This window comes from Pelobates fuscus, chromosome 11 (assembly GCF_036172605.1).
Source record: "Pelobates fuscus isolate aPelFus1 chromosome 11, aPelFus1.pri, whole genome shotgun sequence".
In the NCBI taxonomy this organism is placed as follows: domain Eukaryota; kingdom Metazoa; phylum Chordata; class Amphibia; order Anura; family Pelobatidae; genus Pelobates; species Pelobates fuscus.
The window spans coordinates 121,377,727-121,401,575 of record NC_086327.1 but is presented as its reverse complement, the minus strand read 5'-3'; the positions used below and the strand labels follow the sequence as shown (position 1 = coordinate 121,401,575).

The 23,849-nt window shown below is 43.9% G+C and overlaps 1 protein-coding gene across 2 annotated transcripts; it reads left to right on the top strand.

Annotated features, from left to right (window-relative positions):
• Nucleotides 1-32: 32 nt before the first annotated feature.
• On the top strand, nucleotides 33-14,208 carry SDHD (succinate dehydrogenase complex subunit D). Of its 2 annotated transcripts, XM_063436262.1 has the most exons (5): nucleotides 39-220; nucleotides 258-277; nucleotides 1,438-1,536; nucleotides 9,209-9,353; nucleotides 13,749-14,208. In XM_063436262.1, exons 1-5 carry the CDS (start codon nucleotides 195-197, stop codon nucleotides 13,912-13,914), a joined length of 456 nt encoding a protein of 151 aa, XP_063292332.1. In that variant the 5' UTR covers nucleotides 39-194; the 3' UTR covers nucleotides 13,915-14,208. The 2 variants fall into 2 exon arrangements, with proteins under 2 accessions (XP_063292331.1, XP_063292332.1); XM_063436261.1 differs by lacking the exon at nucleotides 258-277 and having other exon boundaries at nucleotides 33-249.
• The last annotated feature ends 9,641 nt before the right edge of the window (nucleotides 14,209-23,849 follow it).

The following is a 23,849-nucleotide window of genomic DNA, read 5'->3' as shown; positions in this document are numbered from 1 at the left end:
AGCAGGCTGCCCCTGGGGTCTTATTCAATGTGTTCATCATATCAATAAATAGTGAGAGTTATTGTCCAGCCACATGTCGGGCTGGGAACCCTGCCACTGTGTGATTGGCTATTATAAAGGGCAGCCAGACTCCGCCCTCTAGCTGTCAGTGTACTTCCAGGTTACAGACTGACCTTGCTGGGATACTGGGCAAGATGGCAGCTCTGCTGAGAGGGAGTGCTCTGTGTGCCCTGTGCAGGGGAGGCAGAGGTGAGTGCCCTGTGCAGGGGAGGCAGGGGTGAGTGCCCCGTGCAGGGGAGGCAGGGGTGAGTGCCCCGCGCAGGGAAGGCATAGGTGTGTGCCCTGTGCAGGGGAGGCAGAGGTGAGTGCCCCGCGCAGGGGAAGCAGAAGTGAGTGCCCCGAGCAGGGGTGGTAGAGGTGAGTGCCCCGCGCAGGGGTGGCAGAGGTGACAGAGGTGAGTGCCCCGCGCAAGGGAGGCAGGGGTGAGCAAACTGCACAATCCAGAGCTTGGGGGTTTAATATATCTGTATATGGCTAGTTTGTAGCAATCTAATTTGCTCTCATATTTTATGTTTTAGTCAAAATATTGGTTTGGTTTTGCTTTTCTGGTTTCAATTTCCTACAATCAGAGTTTAATTAATAACCCTGTAAATAAAAAAAAAAAAAAAAAGAAATTGAAAGTTTCAGGTTATAATAGCTGCATTGAGGGTTTACTCACTAAACACCGATTTGTAGTGAACCGAAATCAAAGTTGCTAAATTTAGACAAATCATAACCTCAGTTGTAAATGTTTGTCCTTGTTAGAGGTTTGTTCTTACATTTTGCAAGTCGGTGTTCAGTCGCCTTCAATCTGCTGTTAAGTAAAATTAAAACTCTATACTTGGATAGTATTTGTAGTTTGGCTGTTGTGGCATAAAGTTTGGCATTTTTCTGACAGTTCACACTTTTTAATGAATAGCCCTGTTGGTCTAGGACTGTAGTGGTTATGGCACCAGCATGGCCCGAGCACTGTCCCAAAGTTATTTGCCAAATAGGTTTTTGAGCAGTCTGATACAAATTGAGGGTCTCCTTGGCAATACGCGTCTAGAACATTCTTAGTTTGCGTCACACCATTTAAAAATGATTTGACACATAATGGGGAAGGGTGCCGTCATGAGAACTACTACGGCAGGCACCTTTAAGTAGTGTAGAACAGATGTGGGCGTATGGGGGACCCTCAGTTTGTGTAAAACTGTTTGAAAATATAAATTTTCAATTGCATATTGCTTACCGCCACACTAACCATTTAATTTTCATTAAAATATAAAATTGCAGTAAATATTGCTATCACTTACCATGTGAGATCATAAAACTAATCTAGAATTGTGTATCATTAATTTGCTTTGTGTGCAGAAAGAGGAAAATTTTTAAAAAGGTAACTTTTTTTTTCCCTTATAGTTTTAACACTGAAATCCCTGCTGATCAGACCCGTGGCCTTGCAGCAAGATCGTCTTGCACTTCAGATCTCTGAGATTCACACTACACCGAATCGTCAAGGTACATAGTTAATATTTGGTGAATTAACAAGAGCCATATAGATGTCCCATGTCTTTTCAGTACAATCCTTGGGATAAATGCAGAGCTATCCTAAGATGACCAATTGCAGAATTAATCATGTTTATTGATGTATAAAATATTAATGTGTGAAATTTGTACATACCATACTTCAATATAGGACTGGAAATGTGGAAGCAGCTTTTACAAGAGTATGTACCATTCTTTGTTATGTAACAAAATAAGCACATAAGAAACTAAATATGGCAAAGTAGAACTTCTAAAATGACAGAAGTCGAGAAGGAGACTCAAAGGGGGGAAAAAAACATTATTGATGGTTATGTGTACACCAGATTATGAACCACAGGACATAACCACCAGATACATTTTAATGAAGTTTTGGAATTGCTGGATGGGAATAGTTAATGGTTTGTGTCATTCATGATTGGTGGATAAACCTTTTAAGTCTCTGCTTCATTATTTGTCATTGCTAACATGGGTAGGAGGCAGCTATATTGCTAGAGATGTGACTGTGTATGCAGAATGTTCTTGTTCAGTCTTCACCTTTCATGCAAGAACAAATAGCAGGTATGTACTATGCGTGTATTTTTCAGCAGGCCAAGAAGATTTCATGTGCACAAGCACATCCCCAGGTAGTTAGTGCCCCCTGCCAAGTAGCCATCCCTTCAGCTTTTTTATGTTGCTTATAATTTCTCTTACTTTCCCCCTTTATTTAGACAATGTGTCACTAGTTAGCTTTTATAATGGCCAATTGAACACTACCGTATATACTCGAGTATAAGCCGAGTTTTTCAGCCCATGTTTTGGGCTGAAAAACCCCAACTCGGCTTATACTCGAGTCAGAGTCTGTATTATGGCAATTTGCATTGCCATAATACAGACCGGGGGAGAGGGGTGCTGGCAGAGCTGTACTTACCTTTCCTGCAGCTCCTGTCAGCTCTCTCCTCCTCCGCGCCGTCCGTTCAGCACCTCGGTCAGCTACCAGTGTAAATCTCGCGAGAGCCGCGGCTCTCGCGAGACTTACACTGGGAGCTGACAGAGGGAGCTGCACAGACCGCGCGGAGGAGGAGAGAGCTGACAGGAGCTGCAGGAAAGGTAAGTACAGCTCTGCCAGCACCCCTCTCCCCCCCACTGAACTACCAATGACACTGGACCACCAGGGAAGGAGCCCCCCTCCCTGCCATATATCAAGCAGGGAGGGGGGGACGAAAAAAAAAAATATAAATAAAATAAGAAATAAAATAATAAAAAAAAAAAAATTAATAATAAAAAGGGTATAAGGACCACTATGGGAGGGGGGGTGTATAAGGACCACTATGGGAGGGAGGCGGTGGGTTAAGGACCACTATGGGAGGGAGGGGGGTATAAGGACCGCTATGGGAGGGAGGGGGGTATAAGGACCACTATGGGAGGGAGGGGGGTTATAAGGACCACTATGGGAGGGAGGGGGGTTATAAGGACCACTATGGGAGGGAGGGGGGGTATAAGGACCACTATGGGAGGGAGGGGGGGGTATAAGGACCACTATGGGAGGGAGGGGGGGGATAAGGACCACTATGGGAGGGAGGGGGAGGGGGGGTAAGGACCACTATGGGAGGGAGGGGGAGGGGGGGTAAGGACCACTATGGGAGGGAGGGGGGGGGGGATAAGGACCACTATGGGAGGGAGGGGGGGATAAGGACCACTATTGGAGGGAGGGGGGGTATAAGGACCACTAGGGGAGGGGAGGGTAAGGACCACTAGGGGAGGGGTGAGTCAGGACCACTGGGGGGGGAGTGAAGGAACACGGGGGTGGGGAGGTAAGGACCACTGAGGGAGGAGGAGGGGAAGTCAGGACATATGCTTGCACCGGCCCTGCACACACTGCATTCACACACTGCATTCATGCACACACACGCTGCACTCATACACACACGCTGCACTCATACACACACGCTGCACTCATACACACACACATACGCACACACTGCATTCATTATACACACACTGTAAATAAATATTCAATTAATATATTTTTTTTAGGATCTAATTTTATTTAGAAATTTACCAGTAGCTGCTGCATTTCCCACCCTAGTCTTATACTCGGGTCAATAAGTTTTCCCAGTTTTTTGGGATAAAATTAGGGGCCTCTGCTTATATTCGGGTCGGCTTATACTCGAGTATATACGGTATTTATGTTGTCCAACTCCATTTATTTTATTTCAAACCCTATTAAATATATTAAAACTTACCTTGAATTTACCCCCTCCTTGCTTAGTTTCCAAGCCCCGTCTGTCATCATGCCATGTGTCATCCGTGGTGCAATCTCTCTTCCTTTGAGAGGGAAGTGAGGGAAAAACTTTAATTAATAAAAAAAAAAAAAAAAGACCATGTTGAAAATGGAGGGAGGGAAGGTGGGGAAGGGAGAAGCTCATTACATCTGTTGCCTGCATGCACTGTGTGCTGACAGATGTAATATTTGCACAGGATTGATATTGAGCAGCCCAGGGTGCAACTAGCCCCCCTGAACAAATGTACAAATATTTCTGGATGTGCAGCGTTTCATACAGATTCCTACCACCATGAAAACTTCTAAAAGCAAAAGTGGTCATGGTGGTTTGAGTAGAACTCTAAACATTTCAGTCCATCCATAAATATGTTGGTCAGGAATCATGGACCTGATTGTAGTAACCAATTTAAACAAAAAAAAAACAAAGCAAATGTCTATCTTGCAGTGAAAAACTTTGAAAGTGCTAATTGCTTGAACTCTAGGATATTTGTGACAACACACACCACAACCATTACAATTACTGTTTTGGTTTTGCTGCTTACAGTCCCGCCTTTTTTCTAGTTCTTTCATCAAAACCAGGACTCTGTTGACCCAAAGTCCCATCAGCCACCAACGTGATAAGGCAGATGTTTCTATTCTTGGATGGCATTTAAAGAGTACCATCATTAGTGATAACTTAGACTATCACTACTGTTTCAGATTGGGAAGGTAATGGGTCAGAGAAGAGCTTAGGCTTTGGGTATCTTGAAAACTCCAACTTTTGTCAAGATTTTTTAATAGTTAGACAAAAAAATGGGGGGATGGCACTGAAAGCTTACTTGCACTACAACTTCTGCAATGCGTTTTTTCAGTTTGGCTATTTTTACCTTAAATTTGAAATTCCTTTTGAATTCTCACTTTTGTAAGTAACCCTGTTAGTGTTCCTTGCATCAAGTTATTCCATTCTTTAAGATCTGCAAATATCTTTTTATTGCCTTATTTTCATTACTCAATGTTTCCAGGGACTAATCATTTGTTTTTCCAGAGATAACAAAAATTGATTTTCTTTTTCTTTTCTTTTTTCTTTTTGTCACCTACTTGTTTTCCTTCACAAGGCATGTGACTGTGTAAAAGTTCAGACACCTCCATGATTGTTTGCAATTTCACTCCTACCTTTTTTTTGCCCTTCTAGTTTAGCTTTCTTAATCACGTCTTTGTTAACAAACCTTGTCTCACATGTTCAATTGTTGTCTTGATCTTCATTCCTTTACTAATGCTTACTTCAATATTGTAATACCAGTGCTATTTAAAGGGACACTATCAGCGCCAGAAAAACTGCGTCTTAATATAGTGACTTTGGTGCTTAGACACTAGAAATAAATAGATTGATATAACTATAAACACATATTAATACATAGTATTATTATAGCATCTGCCACGTGAGGAGAAACTTGGATTGGCAACAATTTTCAGAAACTTTAACAGGCTAAAATAAACTATAAAAACAAAACAAAAAAACATAGTGTAGATTGTATGCACAACAACCGTCACGTAAACATCTTGCGCTTACAAATAAAGAGCGCTAGAAAACTGCACTAGATAGGCACACCAGTCACTAGGACTCCTCTCCAAAAAACATGCAGCTGGAAACAAGGGTGATTGGCTGAGGCTAGGAGGTTGAAACCGAACCTTCCACTCCGCTGCCGAATACCATGTAACAAATCGTAGGTGAGAACAACTTCTGCTCCGACTGATTTTCACCGAACAAAGCTTTCTCGAGTGGTGTTGTATGAATGAGAATATACCTTCTGGTAAAGCCAATAAAAGAACAGCTGATAAAATTAAGGCAACAACGCACCCTCTATAGGTGACTCGAAAGTCTCTGTATGCTCAGACAGATTCATACCACCAGCAGATCGTTCATCTCCATGACTGCACATAACTGGTTCCCTGGTTGTATATGGGGTTATACAGACTGATTCTCAAAAAGTCAAGGATGCTAAAAGATGCATTAGGCATTAAATCTGATAATTACAAAAAACATGAATAACCCTTAAAAGAATAATGGCATAGTGATACTATTTCATAAGGCTTTAAAATGATAGGACTTTCCAAACCCTGGCAATCAAATGGTACAAGGGGAATAAAAAAGGAAATATGTGACATAAATAAAATTTGAAAGAAAAAATCCTTAATTACCCACGCACCGTCTGACAGTACAGACTTATAGAGATGAACTACAAAAGTCATGTATAAAAGTGATCTATGCAAAAACTTCATAGATACATAGGGTCAATGCCAAAATATAAAAGAATACAAATAAAACGACAGAGGGAAAAGGAGAAATAAACAAAACCTCCTATTAACATAAATGCCATAATGTTTAAATCCTTTTTTCAATCTAAAGTGTCCATTCGTTTTTAATCTGTGAACCCACATTGTTTCCCTCTGACATACTTTCTGGACAATATTGCCTACCCTAATGTCCCTACCTACTAGATCAATCCCTACACAGAAAATAATCTTTACAATGAAACACCTGGCACTAATTGCAGTGTCGAGCAACACTGTGCTTAATACTTTTGGTCCCAATGTCCCTGTGATGCTCAAGTATGCATTCCTATATAGGTCTTATAGTCTGGCCAACATGCTGAACTCCACAATGATACTGGGACAAGTAAGACCACTGATAAAATGTTTCATAGAAAATGTATTCCCAGTGGTAAAGGTTGAGAGCTACTTCTGGTTACAGTTTTTGTTTATGGCGGAATATTCTTTATTTTATTACATATATTGTCTCCTTCATAGAATATGATGTAGCACACAAATAGCATTAAAAAAATGACATGCTCCAAAACTAAAGTCCCACAAGTATAGTAAACAAATTAAGCCATTATAGAAATTGAAGCAGCAACATTTCTACATGAAACATTTATTTTATAGTCACATTTAGACCTTTGCCCTTAAAATGTAGTGCAGCAACGATACAATTATTTATATTTAGGCACGTCAGACTATTTAACCCCTTGAAGGCCACAGATTCACGCATACAATGCGTATGCGTGCATCTGTGGCCTTCAAGGGGTTAAATAGTCTAAAGTGCCTAAACATAAATAATTTACGATATATTTATCTCTATATTACAATGAGATGCGATCACCTAATTGCACAATACAAACTTTAGTAATATTCAATTTACTGCAGCAAAATCTGCATTTCTACAGAAAAAATAATAAATGTGTCAAATAGTATAGAGAAGTATTGTCCATGCATGCAAAAAATAAGGTTTGGGGGGCGGGGCCGAGCCGCCGAACTGAGAGGCAGCACAACACTGAGCCTCCCGGCCTGGGCCCGGAAAAAAACGCGAAAATGAGCGCCCATTGTACCATGAACGGGCATTAACTGGTCTACAATTAACCAGCAAAGCTTAAGCTTCTTGGGGACCCCAAACAGAGGCAGATTTCAGGCCGGGAACGCTGCAAACAAACGAGCAGGCCTTGGCAGCACCACGCACATGGAAAATGGCGACTCCCGCCGATAAGACCGGTCGGGCGGACGGGAGCCACAACAAACAGCAGCCTGAAAGAATACACTGAGGCAAGGGGCGGCTCGGCCCTGTTTCCCCCCCCCCCCTTTTTTTCTTCACCCACCCGGCCGGGGGATGGGGGGTAACTCAGGCCGCATGGCGGCACACATGGCAGCGGCACACCCCGGGGCGGCATATACCGCGCGGGGCCCAAGCAGGCCGCCTGACCGGGCATAGGCAACGTGTACAGCCCGCCCGAACATTTATCCCTGAAGGAGACGCACCAGGAAGGTCTGGCATGGGCGACTCGCGCTGGCCCCGGCAGGGCCAGGTACCGGACGGATCAACCAGGCAGTGGCCTCGACCGCGGGAGAGGTGGGTGCCCGGGCATCAAGGTCTGGGGTGCCCGGGAAGCCTAGTCCCTGGCGCCGCGAGCCCGGTGGGGCGGGATCGTGCCGACCCCCTCGACGGACCGGTGTTCGTGGGGGGCGGACGCCGGCTCCAAGTATGTGGCCGGCGTCGGGTGAGACATAGGGACACACTCCTCAAGGGAACCACGCAGAGCTGGGGAGGTGCAGGGAGCAGCCGGCCGGAGGGTTTTTGTGGTGGGGCCCAACGAACAGCTTCAGCTCCTGAGTGCCCACGGAACTGTGGGGGACCCGACCGGTCAGCGGTGATCGGACTGGGGGTGAGGGAAGGAGGCCTGGCACCCCGGGGACAGTGTGGGGGCAGCACCATGGGAGGCCTTCCCAGATGGACATGGGAATTCACATAGCGGCCCTGCGGATCGCGGGCCTGCATTTGCATCTCACAAGCTACGTTTATTTCTTACTTATTTTATTTTTAAGTTTTGCACATTCTGCATATAATGTTATGCTAGTTGGTATATGTGGTATATAGGTGACCCTCTTGACAGGGCGATCCAGTCGACTGATAGCTCGCATGTGTATTTTCAAAGTTGCAGTTATATCTTGAGTCTTTACCTATTCTGTCAATGTGATGCTGGCTCTCCTCTACCAAGTCAGTTTATATTGCCAAAGGAATGTACAGTTTAGTCCATAATGCCCATAGGGGCCATAAGTTGATACTGTTCACTAATGCATATTTAATGGCTGACTGCTGCATAATGGACTGTACAGTCGCTTATTAATGTAAACCTGATACCCAAATAGCTACATAAAGAATTATTGCACAGCAGCATAAAATTACTATGTCAGCTTAAAACGCCAAATGGTCATGACATAACGCCCATAGGGGCCAAGGATTGAGGTTGTCTGCCGTTGCATGCATAATGACAGACTATTGCACGACAGCCTGTACAGTCGCTTATTACTGCATACCTGATAGCCAGATAGCTTCATTATATATTACTCCACAGCAGCCTAAAAACAAATATGCACCTCAGGTTGAAAGTTGGAAATGTTTTCTGTATTTCTGATTATTGCTGAATGTCTGCAAGATGATTAATGCGCCTCAGCACAGGCGACAATTTGCATTTACCATCCAGCGAACACACAGCACTGGCACACAATAGTCAACACAAAGCAATTACTTAACGCTCTACCAGAGCCAAAAAGGCAACACAGTACACAAAACTATAAAACACAAAGCAACCAATTGTGAACAAAAAAGTTAAGCTACACTGGCACAGACAAATCCGCCTCTACGCAGGCAACCAACTGTATATACTGTGTTAAACCAATGCTTAAGCCCCTGCGTGGGCAATCACTTGCTTTATTACAAATCAGTTTGATGCATGACGTCATATTGTGAAAACAATAAAAATATTCAAAACAAAAAATAAGGTTTGTTATTGGAATTGTGTGTAGATCAATAATCTGATTCTCGTCTTTTTCATGTCTTTCAATATGCTTTTTCAGGTGTATCGAAAGCAGCCTCTCATCACTGGACAAGTGAGCGAGCAGTGAGTTTGGTTCTATTAGGTCTCTTACCTGCAGCTTACCTGTACCCGGGCGCTGCTGTGGATTATTCCCTGGCCGCGGCCCTCACACTTCATGGACACTGGTAAAGACAGAAACTGTGCAGTGACCTCATTGCACAATTATGGAACTTTTTTGATTTCTTTTTGTTATGTTTTGTTTTCTTCATAAAGCCCATGTTAATAAAAAAAAATAAAATAAAAAAAAACCTACTATATTGCACTTCAGCTGTACTCTAAGCACTAAAACAAGTTTAGCTTAAAGGAGCGTTCCAAGCAGCATAGCCACTGTAGCAGACAGCAGTGGTTATGGTCCTTGGAGTGCTCAATAAATTCAGCGGTTTGGTGCATAGGTCAGGCTCCTGCAATGTCACTGTTAAATCATTTGTTTATATAGCCCTCCCCTAGCTAAGACTCGCAACCCCTCTGTGAACAAAATGTTAATTGTCAGTCTGGTTTTCAATTTCAAAGTGTTCTTACAGTACAGTGTGTTCACTTTAACTTCTTATCTCCTGCTCTGTCACTTAAACTTTAATTGCACACAAGAGGCTTCTGCAGACTCTAGCAGGCAATTAACAGAGTAGGAGATAAGAGCTTCTGGCCGCTCAGTGGATTCACAGATTCAGGTAGCTATGCTTTTTCCTTAGGTACCACCATGTAAGAGGGAATGGCTCCTGGGTTGAACGGTTCACAAAAAATCCAAAGGCCTCAGAAAACATACAGTAGTTGTTCAGGAGTCTTCCCCTCCCCCTCTCCCACCCAGCATGTTTAAAGGGACTTAACATTTGCCTTGATGAATTGCTGGTAATTTAAAAGTTTCTTGATAATCTTGTGTGTTTGGAGCACACAACTGACAGAGCTGCACACGGATATTTACTGAAGTTTCAGTTGCCAGATATTGAGAGTACATTTCAACTTTCGATCCAAATGGTTGAATTGTGGAAATTCTCCATGTCTGCTAAATTTTCAGTTAAGCTAATTAGGCTTAAAAACTGAATTCCTTACAATTCAAAGGTTAGTGACAAAATTGTTCATTAAACTGTGGAAAATTTTAGGATTTTAACTTTGAAATGTTGGCTCTTTAAAAAGCTCTCCTTAAAGGGTTATTCCAACTAAGAAACAGATCTGAGGTCCAAGTTCTCACCTCAACCAGATCCTTCCCCTCTGACATCACTTCCCCTGGCTACTAGAGAATGGATGTAGAGGGAGGTGGACAGAGGGGAGTACAGGGGGACACACTTTGATGGTGATATTAGACCAAAAGATCAGTAGTTTGCAATGGTAGTAATTAGTTTATACAAAACAAATCAATGTGCATGTGGTAACCGCAGTACCAAAATATAAATACAACAGACACCAGTGCAGCTTTAATGCTAAAACTGTTGTGGTTCAAACAGTGATTCAAAATGATGCACATCAGCAATGGAAACACATCTGGTGCAGCTTAGTTAACATGACTTCCCTTCTAAAACACCACACAGTTTTATGAAGAGCATTACCAAGACGGACAATTAAGGAAAGAAAAAAAATCCCAATAATGAAAGAAAAAATAGTAAAACTCAACGTTTATTATAAATGATCTAAAATTATAACCTAATGTCCATTGATAAAGGTCCAAATCGTAGTCCTATACCTATCCTATGTAGGTTATGTCAGCCTGAATGAAGTGAGGAATCAAAATCCATGATAGAAGGACATGGAGAGTGTAATGTCACAGTAGGTAAAGAATGTCTTTTCTATTTAGAAACACACTTCGTAACTATCCTAATGTGCCAAATGGGAAACCGTAGGTTCTTCAATGCATCAAAACCAATTTATATAAAGTCACTAAAGGCTGAGTAGTATAAAAACATTTTTCAAAAATGGTTTGTTCAGCAATCACTGAGAGAAACAAAATGAGTTTTTCTGTGTCCTTTTCTGCTGTGAAAAAATTAATCTAAGGGGGACCATACTTGAAAGGAAGCTAACAGGCGAAACAAGCGCCCAGGCTTTCTGAATACATACCGGTGGCTGTTGGGTTCCCACCGGATACCGTGATTTCAGTGTAAATCCATTCTGAAAATTTCAGAGATTCCACAGTCCCAGCTATATATATATACAAAAGCTAACTAGCTAGATTCCTTAAAGGACCACTATAGGCACCCAGACCACTTCAGCTTAATGAAGGGGTCTGGGTGCCAGGTCCATCTAAGGTTAACCCTTTCTGCTGTAAACATAGCAGTTTCAGAGAAACTGCTATGTTTACCTATGGGTTAATCCAGCCTCTAGTGGCTGTCGCATTGACAGCCGCTAGAGGCGCTTCCGAGCTTCTCACTGTGATTTTCACAGTGAGAAGATGCCAGCGTCCATAGGAAAGCATTGAGAATGATTTCCTATGAGACTGGCTGAAGGCGCGCGCGCGCGGCTCTTGCCTCGCTTGCGCATTCAGCCAAAGACGGGGAAAAGAGGAGGAGAGTCTCCAGCACTGAGGGAGCCTTGCGCTGGAGAAAGGTAAGTGTTTAACCCCTTCCTCTCTATCCAGCCCGGCGGGAGTGGGACCCTGAGGGTGGGGGCACCCTCAGGGCACTATAGTGCCAGGAAAACGAGTATGTTTTCCTGGCACTATAGTGGTCCTTTTAATATTAAAATATATATATATATATATATATATATATATGTGTGTGTGTATTCTAGCTAGTTAGCTTTTGTTTACTTTGACAGGTGCCCTCAAAGGCACGACTAGGGAAAGATTTAGTGGGCAGTGGGCCAACCTATTTGTGTATATCTGCTTACTGTCTCCTTGTGTCCTGTCGAGTATTTAATTCCGTATCTTAAACTCTTGCAGACGACTTACCTAGATCAATGGCTCTGGCTCTCAGCATACCGCTATGCAACACCCCTGTCCTTCTACTTGTACTTTGTGTTCGTGGATGCCTTACCCTTTCGTACCTTTTACTTTTACTTTTTTTTTTAACTTTATTTCTTATCAATAACTACCCACCTCTGAGTCATTTCCTGCTGCAGTCAGCTACACCAATTGTCTTCCTGTCTGCGTGTGTGCGAAATCTCTTTTCGTATCTATTACTAACCACTGAACCTAGCATGACCTCACAACAGATCTAACCATTGAGCAGACATGTCAAATTACCCACCGTATCTCTGGCAGTTATCTGAAATGAACATTACTACTGCACATTTACTATATCATTGACAGTACAACAGACTATAGAGTGATACTGAGATAGTCTATGCTGACTCAGAGCTGCTCATAACAACAATTAGAAACTTATAAATATTCCACAGCACAAACTTACACAGTAAAACCGTAATTTTCTTTTGTTTCTCTCTGTGACTGCTGAACAAACCATTTCTATTTTATTACTTCTATGCCTCAGCAGCATTTAGTAAACTTATTTGATTTTGATGCGTTGACGATCCTATGGTTTCCCATTTGACACATCAGGATATTTACTTAGTGCGTTTATAAATAACAAATACTTTCTTTACTACCCCTGCTGTACAAGTGTGATATTTCACTCTCCGTGCTCTTCTAGCATTGGTTTTTGATTCCTCAGTCCTTTAGGCGGACATTACCTATATGTAGCGGACTACGATTTGGACCTTTTATTAATTGAGATTAGGTTATAATTTTAGGTCAAGTTTTACTATTTTTCGTTCATTTGGAATTTTTTTCTTTTTGTCCCTTTTTTTATTTTTTTATTTTATTGTCGAGCAACTGTGGGGTTAACCTCTTCTTCTTCTTTGTCATCATGACACAAGCTCACGACTTTCTCCTTTTCTTTGAATAACCAAAACAGACATTTCAGGACCTCTGTCCTTTTAACAGAGTATAATGCTCTTCATCACTTCATACTGAGCGGAGGGACAAACTTTTCACATTGGTTATCAGGATGGCTTGGAGTTGAATGTATGATCTATGGAGGCACATCTTATATTTCTGTGGTAACATAGAGGAACTACCATTTCTCTTTTTGTTAACTGACACAGCAACTTTTAGATCCGTACAATCACCCAAGAAGGTGACTTCAGAGAAAAATTGCTATTTCAAGACAGTGTGTGTGCTGGCAGCTTATTGTGACTGAACTTCTCTAGACGTGACAATTCTCAAACCACCAGCCAAGTTAACTCTGCTGACCGTGAAAAGTGCAGCAAAAAAAAGAGGGCAAAGTACACTTTCACAGCTCAGCGTTCCTCCGCATTCAGGAACAGATCATGTCTTTGTTTCAAGATGCTTTATACGTGGCCAATAATCTACTTTAAAGTGCCACATTAGCACATGTACTTAATAGTGATGGATTACGTTTGTCAGAGTTTTGATAGTCTAGTGAAATGTCATTGTTGGCCTTCATTGAAGTTTTTGAAAGCTGTTTGAAGCCTTCTTGTGACCAGTATTGTAATTTTTGCAAATTGATGCTTTGAATTTCTTTAAAGATTTTAGTCTATTCAAATGTATAATCTTGTCCTTTTTGTTTTACTTGCAGGGGCCTTGGACAGGTGGTGACAGATTACGTCCACGGAGATGCCAAGGTTAAGTTGGCCAATACTGGTCTCTTTGCACTTTCAGCCTTGACCTTTGCTGGCCTTTGCTACTTTAACTATAATGACGTGGGAATCTGCAAAGCGGTAGCGATGCTTTGGAGCCTCTGAGTAGATGGGAGATGATTGTATAAGATTACCTTCTAATGAAACATTTCTAAGAACTTCTCACAATGGAAAAGATTGTTTAGCAGAAAGCTCAGTGTAACAGACCCGTTTAACGTCTTCCAAATACTGAAGGCTTTCTGCAGTTTCGCTTTAATCGCTGATCAATTTTTCACTCCTCAAAATTGCTGTGTAAAAAGAAAAAAACTTAATTTGAGGTCATTTGGCTTTAACCTAGCACTTGGGAGCAAATATTGTTGGTATAACAACTGAAATAAAATACATGACACATTTGTGCGACTTGATTTTTGGCTGTCTTTGTAATGACAAATTATCCCTTCTGGTGGTAGTAATGACCATCCTTTAACACCAGTGTAAAAATGGGGGGGGGGGGAGACATACCCATATATCACATACACGTGATCATAAACTAGCATTTTTAGAAATCTATAATGGGCACAGATTATATTAACAAAGAAACGATCCAAGCAACATATCCATTACAGCGTGCTGTTATAACCATGGTGTCGGGGCATCCCTGCTTTGCCCCCATTGAAAGTATTTAAACCGTTTTTGACTAAATTAGTTTGACTTGTGTGGGGTCTGCCAGGTACCACTTTCCCCTCTACGATGTCAGTTGTTTGTCGAGTTTAGCTCTATGGCTGAGCGTGATCTGCTGACACTCTCCGTGAATGAACAAGCCCTGCACTCTGGTTAAAAGAAGCTCTTGCTTCAGAGCTTTTGTCTCTGTCGGATATAGTGGAGTTGGAGAGCTGTGGACCCCAGGTAGGAAGCCAACTCATTCTAAAATAGTTTGGCTACTTACAGTGGGGCTCAGGGGCTTTCCTTGCATCATAACCGCTACAGTCTAGACAACAATGTCTAGACAACAAAAAAAATCACATGAAGACAATGTTAATATCAAAACATTAAGTCACTAAGAAGATTAGTCCTCCAGTAGATCATGAACATTACCACAGTTAACCGTAATGGTTGATAGCCGTGGCAGCATATTTTTAAAACTCGATAGTATTGGGAGGTGAAAGTTTAAACTAGTCTCAAACTTGTACAAAAATGCATATGGAGGAGAAGGGGCATAAGGTATCTGCAGCATATAATTTATTTAGTGCAAACATAAGTGTTACTCCAATTGCCATGATCACTTCTGCTATTAGAAGAAGTCATGGTGGTCAGAGTCTGTATTTGCAACGTTTTTGCATATCTTGTGCGCCATGTCTATTTGCACTATTTAGGCAGCACAGAACTTTATTTTAGCATTTTTAGGGGTGAACCTCAAGAATAATGCCCAGTTAAAAAAAGAAATGAAGCAAAAGGGGTTGAAGTAACCCTTTAAAGGAACACTCCAAGCACTTAAACCACTTCAGCTTTCTGAACAGTTTAAGGGTTAATTTGCATGTCTGTGCATGGTTTGTTTGTTTTTTTGTGGGGGGGGGGGGAATTTGTCTTGCAAAATCATCAATTTGATAGAAGCACCTTTGTCACACTTTCCCACAGGGTTGTGGAACTGGAGTAGTGTTTTTTTGTTTTTTTTATTCTTATATTTTCAATTTACATACCAGCGTGTATGGTAAATAGCCATAGACACAGCCCTGCTTTCCCAGCTGCCTCTCTTGCTTTGAACTATAGTTTGAGATGACCGTCAAGGAAACATTTGTTTGCAGGCATGATTTGTGAGCTGAACCAATTGAAAACTCAATTTGCAATTGTGCATCGTATTCACAATATGCCCCTCATAGACGTCTGTGCTAACTGTAATAGATATTTTTTTCATACTCCCTAAAACTATGCAATAAATATTAAGTGCGTTTTTTTTTTTTTTGTTTTTTTTAAACCTTTCCCTTAACATAAGTGGAAAATGGCTTCTCAATTCCTTATTCCTAAAGGTTACAATTCTAGGAAATTTCCAAGAATAATGGTGTGGGAACAGAACTCTGGGGCGCTGAGGTCAAGTTATTATGAAATAGAGAAGTATATATTTTGCTGAATAAAAAAAAAAATCTAATCTCCGTTTTTTTTTTTTTTTCTCTTCTTAAAAAAGTGACACAATCCTTATTCAGTGCTTGAAAAATTTAAACATCTATATATACCTTCACTTTGTTTAAGCTTGAGGGAAGTTTGGAACATATTCACAGATCCACAGTTTCACTTTCTTCCCTAGTACAGAAGGAAAAACTATGCTTTCTGTAATAAAATCATCTTCATGCATGACAATGCACCATCTCATACTGCAAAGAATACCTCTGCATCAATGGCTGCTATGGGGATAAAAGGGGAGAAAGTCATGGTGTGGCCTCCATCCTCCCCTGACCTCAATCCTATTGAGAACTTTTGGAGCATCCTCAAGCAAAAAATCTATGAGGGTGGGAGGCAGTTTACATCCAAACAGCAGCTCTGGGAAGCTATTCTGACAAACAAATTCAATCAGAAACTGTCCAAAAACTCACACGTTCAATGGATGCAAGACTTGTGAAGCTGCTATCAAATAAGGGGTCCTATGTTAAAATGTAACGTGACCTGTTAAAATGTTTAAAAAGTTAAAAGTTGGATTGAAATAGCTTTTGATTTCAGTAAATATGCTGCAAACACAACAAATTAAAATTTTCAAGTTCTTTACGTAATAATTTGGAACATTGCATTGTACAATTTTTATGTTTAAAAAAAAAAAAAAAATACTGTTATCATTAGGAGGTTTGTTCAATAAAATTTGAATTATACTCTTAAAGGGACTCTCCAGCCAACCCGTTTTACTCACATGGTTCCAGCGCTGGGAGCCTCGTGAAGCCGCGCCCCCTATTTCGTCAAAATGACGAAATAGGAGGGCGCGAGCAGGGAGCAATCAGACACTTCCATTTGGAAGCGTCATTGCTCCATTGTGCGAATGCGCGGCTTAGCCGCACATGCGCACATACTTCATAGGGCGGCATTCATGCCGCGCTATTCAGTCGTGAGCGCACTACCGCGCATGCGCGCGGTCTTTGCCCGCCCCTTCTCCTCTGCTGACAGGCAGGAGAGAGGAGGCGCGCACACAGTGCCTTCTCTCTCCTGCACACGTCAGACGTATTTTAATACGTCTGACGTCTACATGGACTTTTTAGAGCCATACATGATAGGAAGTCCCTCTGGTGGCCATCTGAGTGACGGCCACTGGAGGTATTCCTATCAATCAATGTAAACACTGTATTTTCTCTGAAAAGACAGTGTTTACATTAGATTGCCTGCAGGGAGCTATAGATCTCACCTGAACAGCTGCATTAAGCTGTAGTTGTTCAGGTGACTGTAGTGTCCCTTTAATAGTTGAAAACATGAGAATTAAGCTGACTGTTATTTACATCAATTATTTAGGTAAATGAGAAAAATATCATTTGCATAATAATTTTGAACAGGGAGTATATTCTGGATTTAATCTCCTTCAAGCAAATAGTTAAAAATAGATAAATAAATCTGAATAATTGTTAGAAAGTTCATTATAGAGATGTGCGCACCCACTCTATTATTAACCCTTACATTTCTGTCTATTGTTTGAAGGGTTTAAAAAGAGCTATGGTGACCTCCTAGTTGATAGGGGGTCTATAAATCCCTTTGGTTTAATTTTATTAATTTATTTTTTAACTAATTTCCAGCTGTCTGTTTGCACTTCTAGTGAGGAAATACTTAAAATCTCTGTATATCCGCTTGCACAGAGATGGTGAATTTATTTTGTGAACGTGCCTCCTAGAAGAACAGATGAGATCTGTGATAAGATATTCCATGCTTGAGACATATACAAATACTATCGTTTCTACTGGATTTGCTCCTTTGAATTGCTGAATTTGTAACAGACACCATGTAGCGGAGTGCAATATTAAAATCCACGATCTCCGCTGGTTCCACAGGTAAATCCACAGTCAGCGCTGAAAAGTAAGGCAAGTCCCCAAATCCTCCCAATAACCGGACGAAACACAGTTTGGGAGTCAACTCACTGGCTTTATTCACAGCTGGCATATTTATACAGTTCCCCATGCAAGGGGTTTCCATACAGTGAATCCAGGGGATTTCTCCCATCATGCAATGTAATTTTCCCAACAGGCTGTGCTGCACGAGAAGGATACTCCCACTAAAATGGACTATTAAGTGGATTATCCCCTCGTGCAGCAGAACTGACAATCTGTATTAAAATACGGTTTTTACGTTTTATTCGGCAGATTTAAGTGACCGAACGTTCGGCAGATAGCTGGGACCTGAGCGCATCTTTTGTGAGAATACCGCTCAGCTCCCAGCTGAACTGACCGAACGCCGCATGAAATACACTTAGCCATCGAGTTCGGTTTAAAACTACCGAACACCGATGGGGAACACAATGTGATGAGAGCGGAACTCCCGAACGCTCTGGAAGTCCAGCGGTGTTCGTATCATTGAGTAGCCATTTTTAGTACCAGGCGCTCGACGACCGAACACCGCTGGAGAGACAAAGGATCCAAGATGGCCGACCGCTGCATGGTCGGTAGTCGAACGACGGCCACCTAGGAGAGCCTTTAATTACCGATTGCAACATTGTTTCAATCGGTTAACGAGCGCCACACGACTCTAAGTGTGTGGTCCACCTGGGGAGCCCGTATTCGGTTGGCGAACGGCCCGGATGGCCGCAATTCGTCAAACGAAGGGTTTGCATGCTGGTAGCTTAGGGCTGCCAGCATGCGAACGGTCCTAGAGAATACACACACAATATAGAAGATACAGTCCCCCCTTACAGCCTATGGACAACCCCAATATATCACAGTCCAGAAGTGGCTAGGTTTGCCACACACCACATTTTAAAAATAATCATCAGACATTGAAAATCTGGTGAATTTAACTAACGTGGAGTGAATTTAGACATTAGTGGGAAAAAAAACCCCTGTGAGTATATTAAAAAGTCATTTACAGTACAAAACTAATTTCAGATCAGTACAGCAAATACTGCGAAAGGCTTTCAGAAAACAAAAAATAACGTAGAAGTCTATCATGAACTATTATCCCTCTAACGCAGAACTCAATTCTTATGATAATGCAGTTAAAACAATTGGATGGAAAGCGCAAATAATTTGCAGTTAAAAAGTACTGTATTTGACTTGTGTTTGTGTTTTTGATTTTTTAAATAAAAATGCTGGGTTTTCCCATCCTGCTGTTGCAATATTTCCATTCAGTATTGGTCCCACACCAGTTCTTTTATGTCACTTAGTAGCATTTCTTTTTATCCTGTAACCGCAGCTGGTTCCCTTATTTACCACTATAACGTCTTAGAGCATAGAACTTAGCAGGGCTAACCACTGGCAGGGGTGGACTGAGAGCCTTTGGGGCCCCAGGGCAAAATTATATCCCAGGCCCTTTGAAGGCCAAATATATGTGCATTAAATAAATGTTAAAGGATCACTATAGTGTCAGGAAAACAAAGTGGTTGTCCTAACACTATAGTGCCCTAAGGGTGCCCCCAGCTTTAGGGTCCCCATCCCGTGGTGCTGAAGGGGTTAAGACCCCTTCAGCAACTTACCTTTATCCAGCACCGGGCTCCCTCGGCGCTGGTGACCTCTCCTCCCCCGCCGACGTCCGCTCCAGAGTAGAGCAGAATGCGCATACACGGCAAGTGCCGCGGGCGCATTCAAACAGTCCATAGAAAAGCATTTCTCAATGATTTCCTATAGACGTTCTGCACGTTGGATGAGAATTTTGCATCCAGCGTCACAGATGCGCCTCTAGCGGTCACTAGAGGTTGGATTAACCCTGCTAAGTAAACATAGCAGTTTCTCTGAAACTGCTATGTTTACATCTGAAGGGTTAAAACCTGAGGGACCTGGCACCCAGACCACTTCATTGAGCTGAAGTGGTCTGGGTGACTATAGTGTCCCTTTAAATATAACTCATTTAATACGGCATTCCTTTGGATGTGTATATTGTGAAGACCTGTGTATCAATGCATGTTTGTATTTGAGTCGGTGTGAATGCACTTGTGCATGTCTGGATGACTACATGTGCTTTTTTGTATATAGGGTCAGTGTGAATGCATATGTGACAGAGTGTGTGAGGGAGGTGGTGACAGGTGGCAGAGTGAGGGGGTACCTGGTGGCAGAGTGAGGGAGGGAGGCGGTGAATGGTGGCAGCGTGAGGGGTAGACACAGTGAGGGGGGGTGACTAGTGATAGAGGGAGGAGAGGAAGTGACTAGTGACAGAGGGAGGGAAGGCGTGACTAGTGGCAGAGTGAGGGAGGGAAGGGATGACTAGTGACAGATTGAGGGGATGACTGGTGACAGAGGGAGGGAGAAACTGTCACTAGTCGCCTCCTCCCTCCCTGTCACTAGTCGCCCCCTCCCTCCCTGTCACTAGTCGCCCCCTCCCTCCCTGTCACTAGTCACCCCCTTCCTCCCTATGTCACTAGAGTGAGGGGGTGACTAGTGACAGAGTGAGGGAGGGGGTGACACAGTGACAGAGGGAGGCAGGGAAGGGGTGACTAGTGACAGAGGGAGGGAGGGAAGGGGTGACTAATGACAGAGAGAGGGAGGGGGCGACTAGTGACAGAGAGTGGGAGGGGGCGACTAGTGACAGAGAGTGGGAGGGGGCGACTAGTGACAGAGAGTGGGAGGGGGCGACTAGTGACAGAGAGTGGGAGGGGGCGACTAGTGACAGAGAGTGGGAGGGGGCGACTAGTGACAGAGAGAGGGAGGGGGCGACTAGTGACAGAGAGAGGGAGGGGGCGACTAGTGACAGAGAGAGGGAGGGGGCGACTAGTGACAGAGAGAGGGAGGGGGCGACTAGTGACAGAGAGCGGGGTGACTAGTGACAGAGAGCGGGGTGACTAGTGACAGAGAGCGGGGTGACTAGTGACAGAGAGGGGGGTGACTAGTGACAGAGAGGGGGGGGTGACTAGTGACAGAGAGGGGGGGTGACTAGTGACAGAGAGGGGGGGTGACTAGTGACAGAGAGGGGGTGACTAGTGACAGAGAGCGGGGTGACTAGTGACAGAGAGCGGGGTGACTAGTGACAGAGAGCGGGGTGACTAGTGACAGAGAGGGGGGTGACTAGTGACAGAGAGGGGGGGTGACTAGTGACAGAGAGGGGGGGTGACTAGTGACAGAGAGGGGGGTGACTAGTGACAGAGAGGGGGGTGACTAGTGACAGAGAGGGGGGTGACTAGTGACAGAGAGGGGGTGACTAGTGACAGAGAGGGGGTGACTAGTGACAGGGGGGGTGACTAGTGACAGAGAGCGGGGTGACTAGTGACAGAGAGCGGGGTGACTAGTGACAGAGAGCGGGGTGACTAGTGACAGAGAGCGGGGTGACTAGTGACAGAGAGGGGGGTGACTAGTGACAGAGAGGGGGGTGACTAGTGACAGAGAGGGGGGGTGACTAGTGACAGAGAGGGGGGGTGACTAGTGACAGAGAGGGGGGGTGACTAGTGACAGAGAGGGGGGGTGACTAGTGACAGAGAGGGGGGGTGACTAGTGACAGAGAGCGGGGTAACTAGTGACAGAGAGGGGGGTGACTAGTGACAGAGAGGGGGGGTGACTAGTGACAGAGAGGGGGGGTGACTAGTGACAGAGAGGGGGGTGACTAGTGACAGAGAGGGGGGGTGACTAGTGACAGAGAGGGGGGGTGACTAGTGACAGAGAGGGGGGGTGACTAGTGACAGAGAGGGGGGGTGACTAGTGACAGAGAGGGGGGTGACTAGTTACAGAGAGGGGGGTGACTAGTGAGAAGGGGGGGGTGAGTAGTGCCTACCTTTCTCTTTGCTCTGTCTGCTCTCTCCAAGGCTGCTGCTGCTCCTTCCCCTGGTGGCTGTGCGAGGGCTCTGTGTGAGGAGTAAACCGGAAGTGATGTCACTTCCTGGCCCCGCCTCTCCCATCACACAGAGCCGCGTGGGACAGGAAGCAGGAGACCTGGCAGAGAGAGCTGGTAATGCTGCCAGGTCTCATTCAGTGGGAGGGAGGTAATGTGCAGAGCGGTAGTTTGCTGGGGCCCCGAGCTCTATCAGGGTCCCCAGCAACCTATTAATAAACTAAAAAATGTTTACATTTTGCCGTTCCAGTTGGAGAGATCTCTGATCTCTCCAGCTGGAGCATGGCTGTGCGGCCGGGCCCCTGGCTGCCTCGGGCCCTCGGTCCATGACCGATATGCCCGAGTGGTCAGTCCGCCCCTGACCACTGGCGTACATACCGGGCTTGTTACTCCAGTGGGCCCAGCCGCCCTGCAGAACCCTGCAACCAGGTACCCGCCGTCATGTTTTTCGGCACCGGCAAACCGCCGGGGCCGCACATGAAGGGCCACTATGCTGTTAGGGCCACCCAATGGATATGGATTTTCAGGGGGCCCGGTTAGCGTTGTGTTGCGGCGCTTTAACAGATCGACATCAGACAGAGCTAGGAGGAAGTGACTGCCCCGGTCACTCCTCCCAGCTATCAGAGAGCCGCGCGGAAGGAAGCAGAAGGAGGAAGGCATCTTAAAGTCTGAACATCTTTATCTATTTAGGGTTACCGCAGTATATTGTGTACTGGAAGAGTCGTAGTATAGCCTTGAAGCTTGTTTTTGCATTATTTTTATTGTTATTCGTCTGGGACAAAATGGCATCAACATATTACGCACCGAAAGTAAGTAAAATGTTATTGCTTAAAGAAACGTATGAAAAACGATATGTTCCACTTCTAACACCTTCTCAGTTTGCAATATCTCTTAAAGACAAAGTACACAGTTTGAGAAATACAATATTTGCATTTGCCCATAACAATCCTAAACCAAGCAGAAGTTCCATTGAGTGCTTTTTTGGTACACTACTAAGTTCACTACTTCGCTTTTGTAATGAAAGTAGTTCATTTATAGTGACATTTTCCAATTTTGTTGAGCCCTTAACATGCAAGGTACACTTACATTTACTTACCCAGTACTCCAGAGCAGGTCTTGCCTCCAGCAGAAAAATAGACATTTCCCCCCCAGTACATCGGTCAATTCTTTTGCAGGATGCACAGGACAGCTGGCAAGGAGATCAGGCCGACAAATTGTTTTCACAGGTGGGAACGGAGTTGTGGAAACCCAAGGATTAAGTAACCAATCAGAGTGTTATGAGTCAAATTACACAGCGTGGGAAAATTCCAAAGAACTTTCCCACGCTGTGTAAAATGACTCAGAGCACTCTGATTGGTGGATTTCAAACCAACCAATCAGAGTGCTGTGACAGGTAAATGTAGAGACTTACCTGTCAGTCTCTTCATTTACCTGTCAGAGCACTCTGATTGGATGGCTTAAACCCACCAATCAGAGTGCTCTGAGCCTAATTGCAGGGCGGGGCAAGACTTTATAAGCCTTCCTCCGCCCTGCAGAGCTCAGTCTGCGTGGAGCCTTCACCGGGTGAAGATAGATTTATATTTTTTTGCGTTGTTTTTTTTTTTTTTTTAAGTGCGTCGGTTATTATGGTTTTTTTATTTGCCCTTTTTTGGGCTGAAAAAAGAAGATTTTAGAAGAAAGAAAACATCAAATGGTAAGTTTTATGTTTTTTTACAGGTACTTAGTTAAAGGCCCCCCTCATTATTTTTAGGGTGAGGGGGGTAGGTAGAGGGTTAATTTATTTTGGGGGGGAGGGGGTGACTAGGGGTTTCGGGACCCCTAGTCACCTCGGAGGGGGTTAACATTCTTTTTAGGGCCCCCACCCGTCGCTCAGGGGTGGGGGTAGGTCCCCTCCCCTACTGGTATTTAGGGCCCCAACCTGCCGCTCAGGGGTGGGAGCCAGGGGGAGGACATTAGGTCCCTTATTCCAATTTAGGGCCCCCACCCGCCGCTCACGGGTGGGGATCCGGGGGGAGGACATTAGGTCCCCCCCATATTAGTATTTAGGGCCCCCACCCGCCGCTCAGGGGGGCGAACATTAGGTCCCCCCCCTTATTTTACTGTAGGGCCCCCACCCACCGCTCAGGTGGGTGGGG

Excerpts from the sequence above, each read along its gene's own strand:
- SDHD (XM_063436261.1), top strand. The coding sequence starts at position 195 with ATGGCAGCTCTGCTGAGAGGGAGTGCTCTGTGTGCCCTGTGCAGGGGA. Across the intron at positions 250-1,437 it reads CCTGTGCAGGGGAGGCAGAG|TTTTAACACTGAAATCCCTG; the intron begins GTGAGTGCCCTG and ends TTTCCCTTATAG. Across the intron at positions 9,354-13,748 it reads CTCACACTTCATGGACACTG|GGGCCTTGGACAGGTGGTGA; the intron begins GTAAAGACAGAA and ends TTTTACTTGCAG.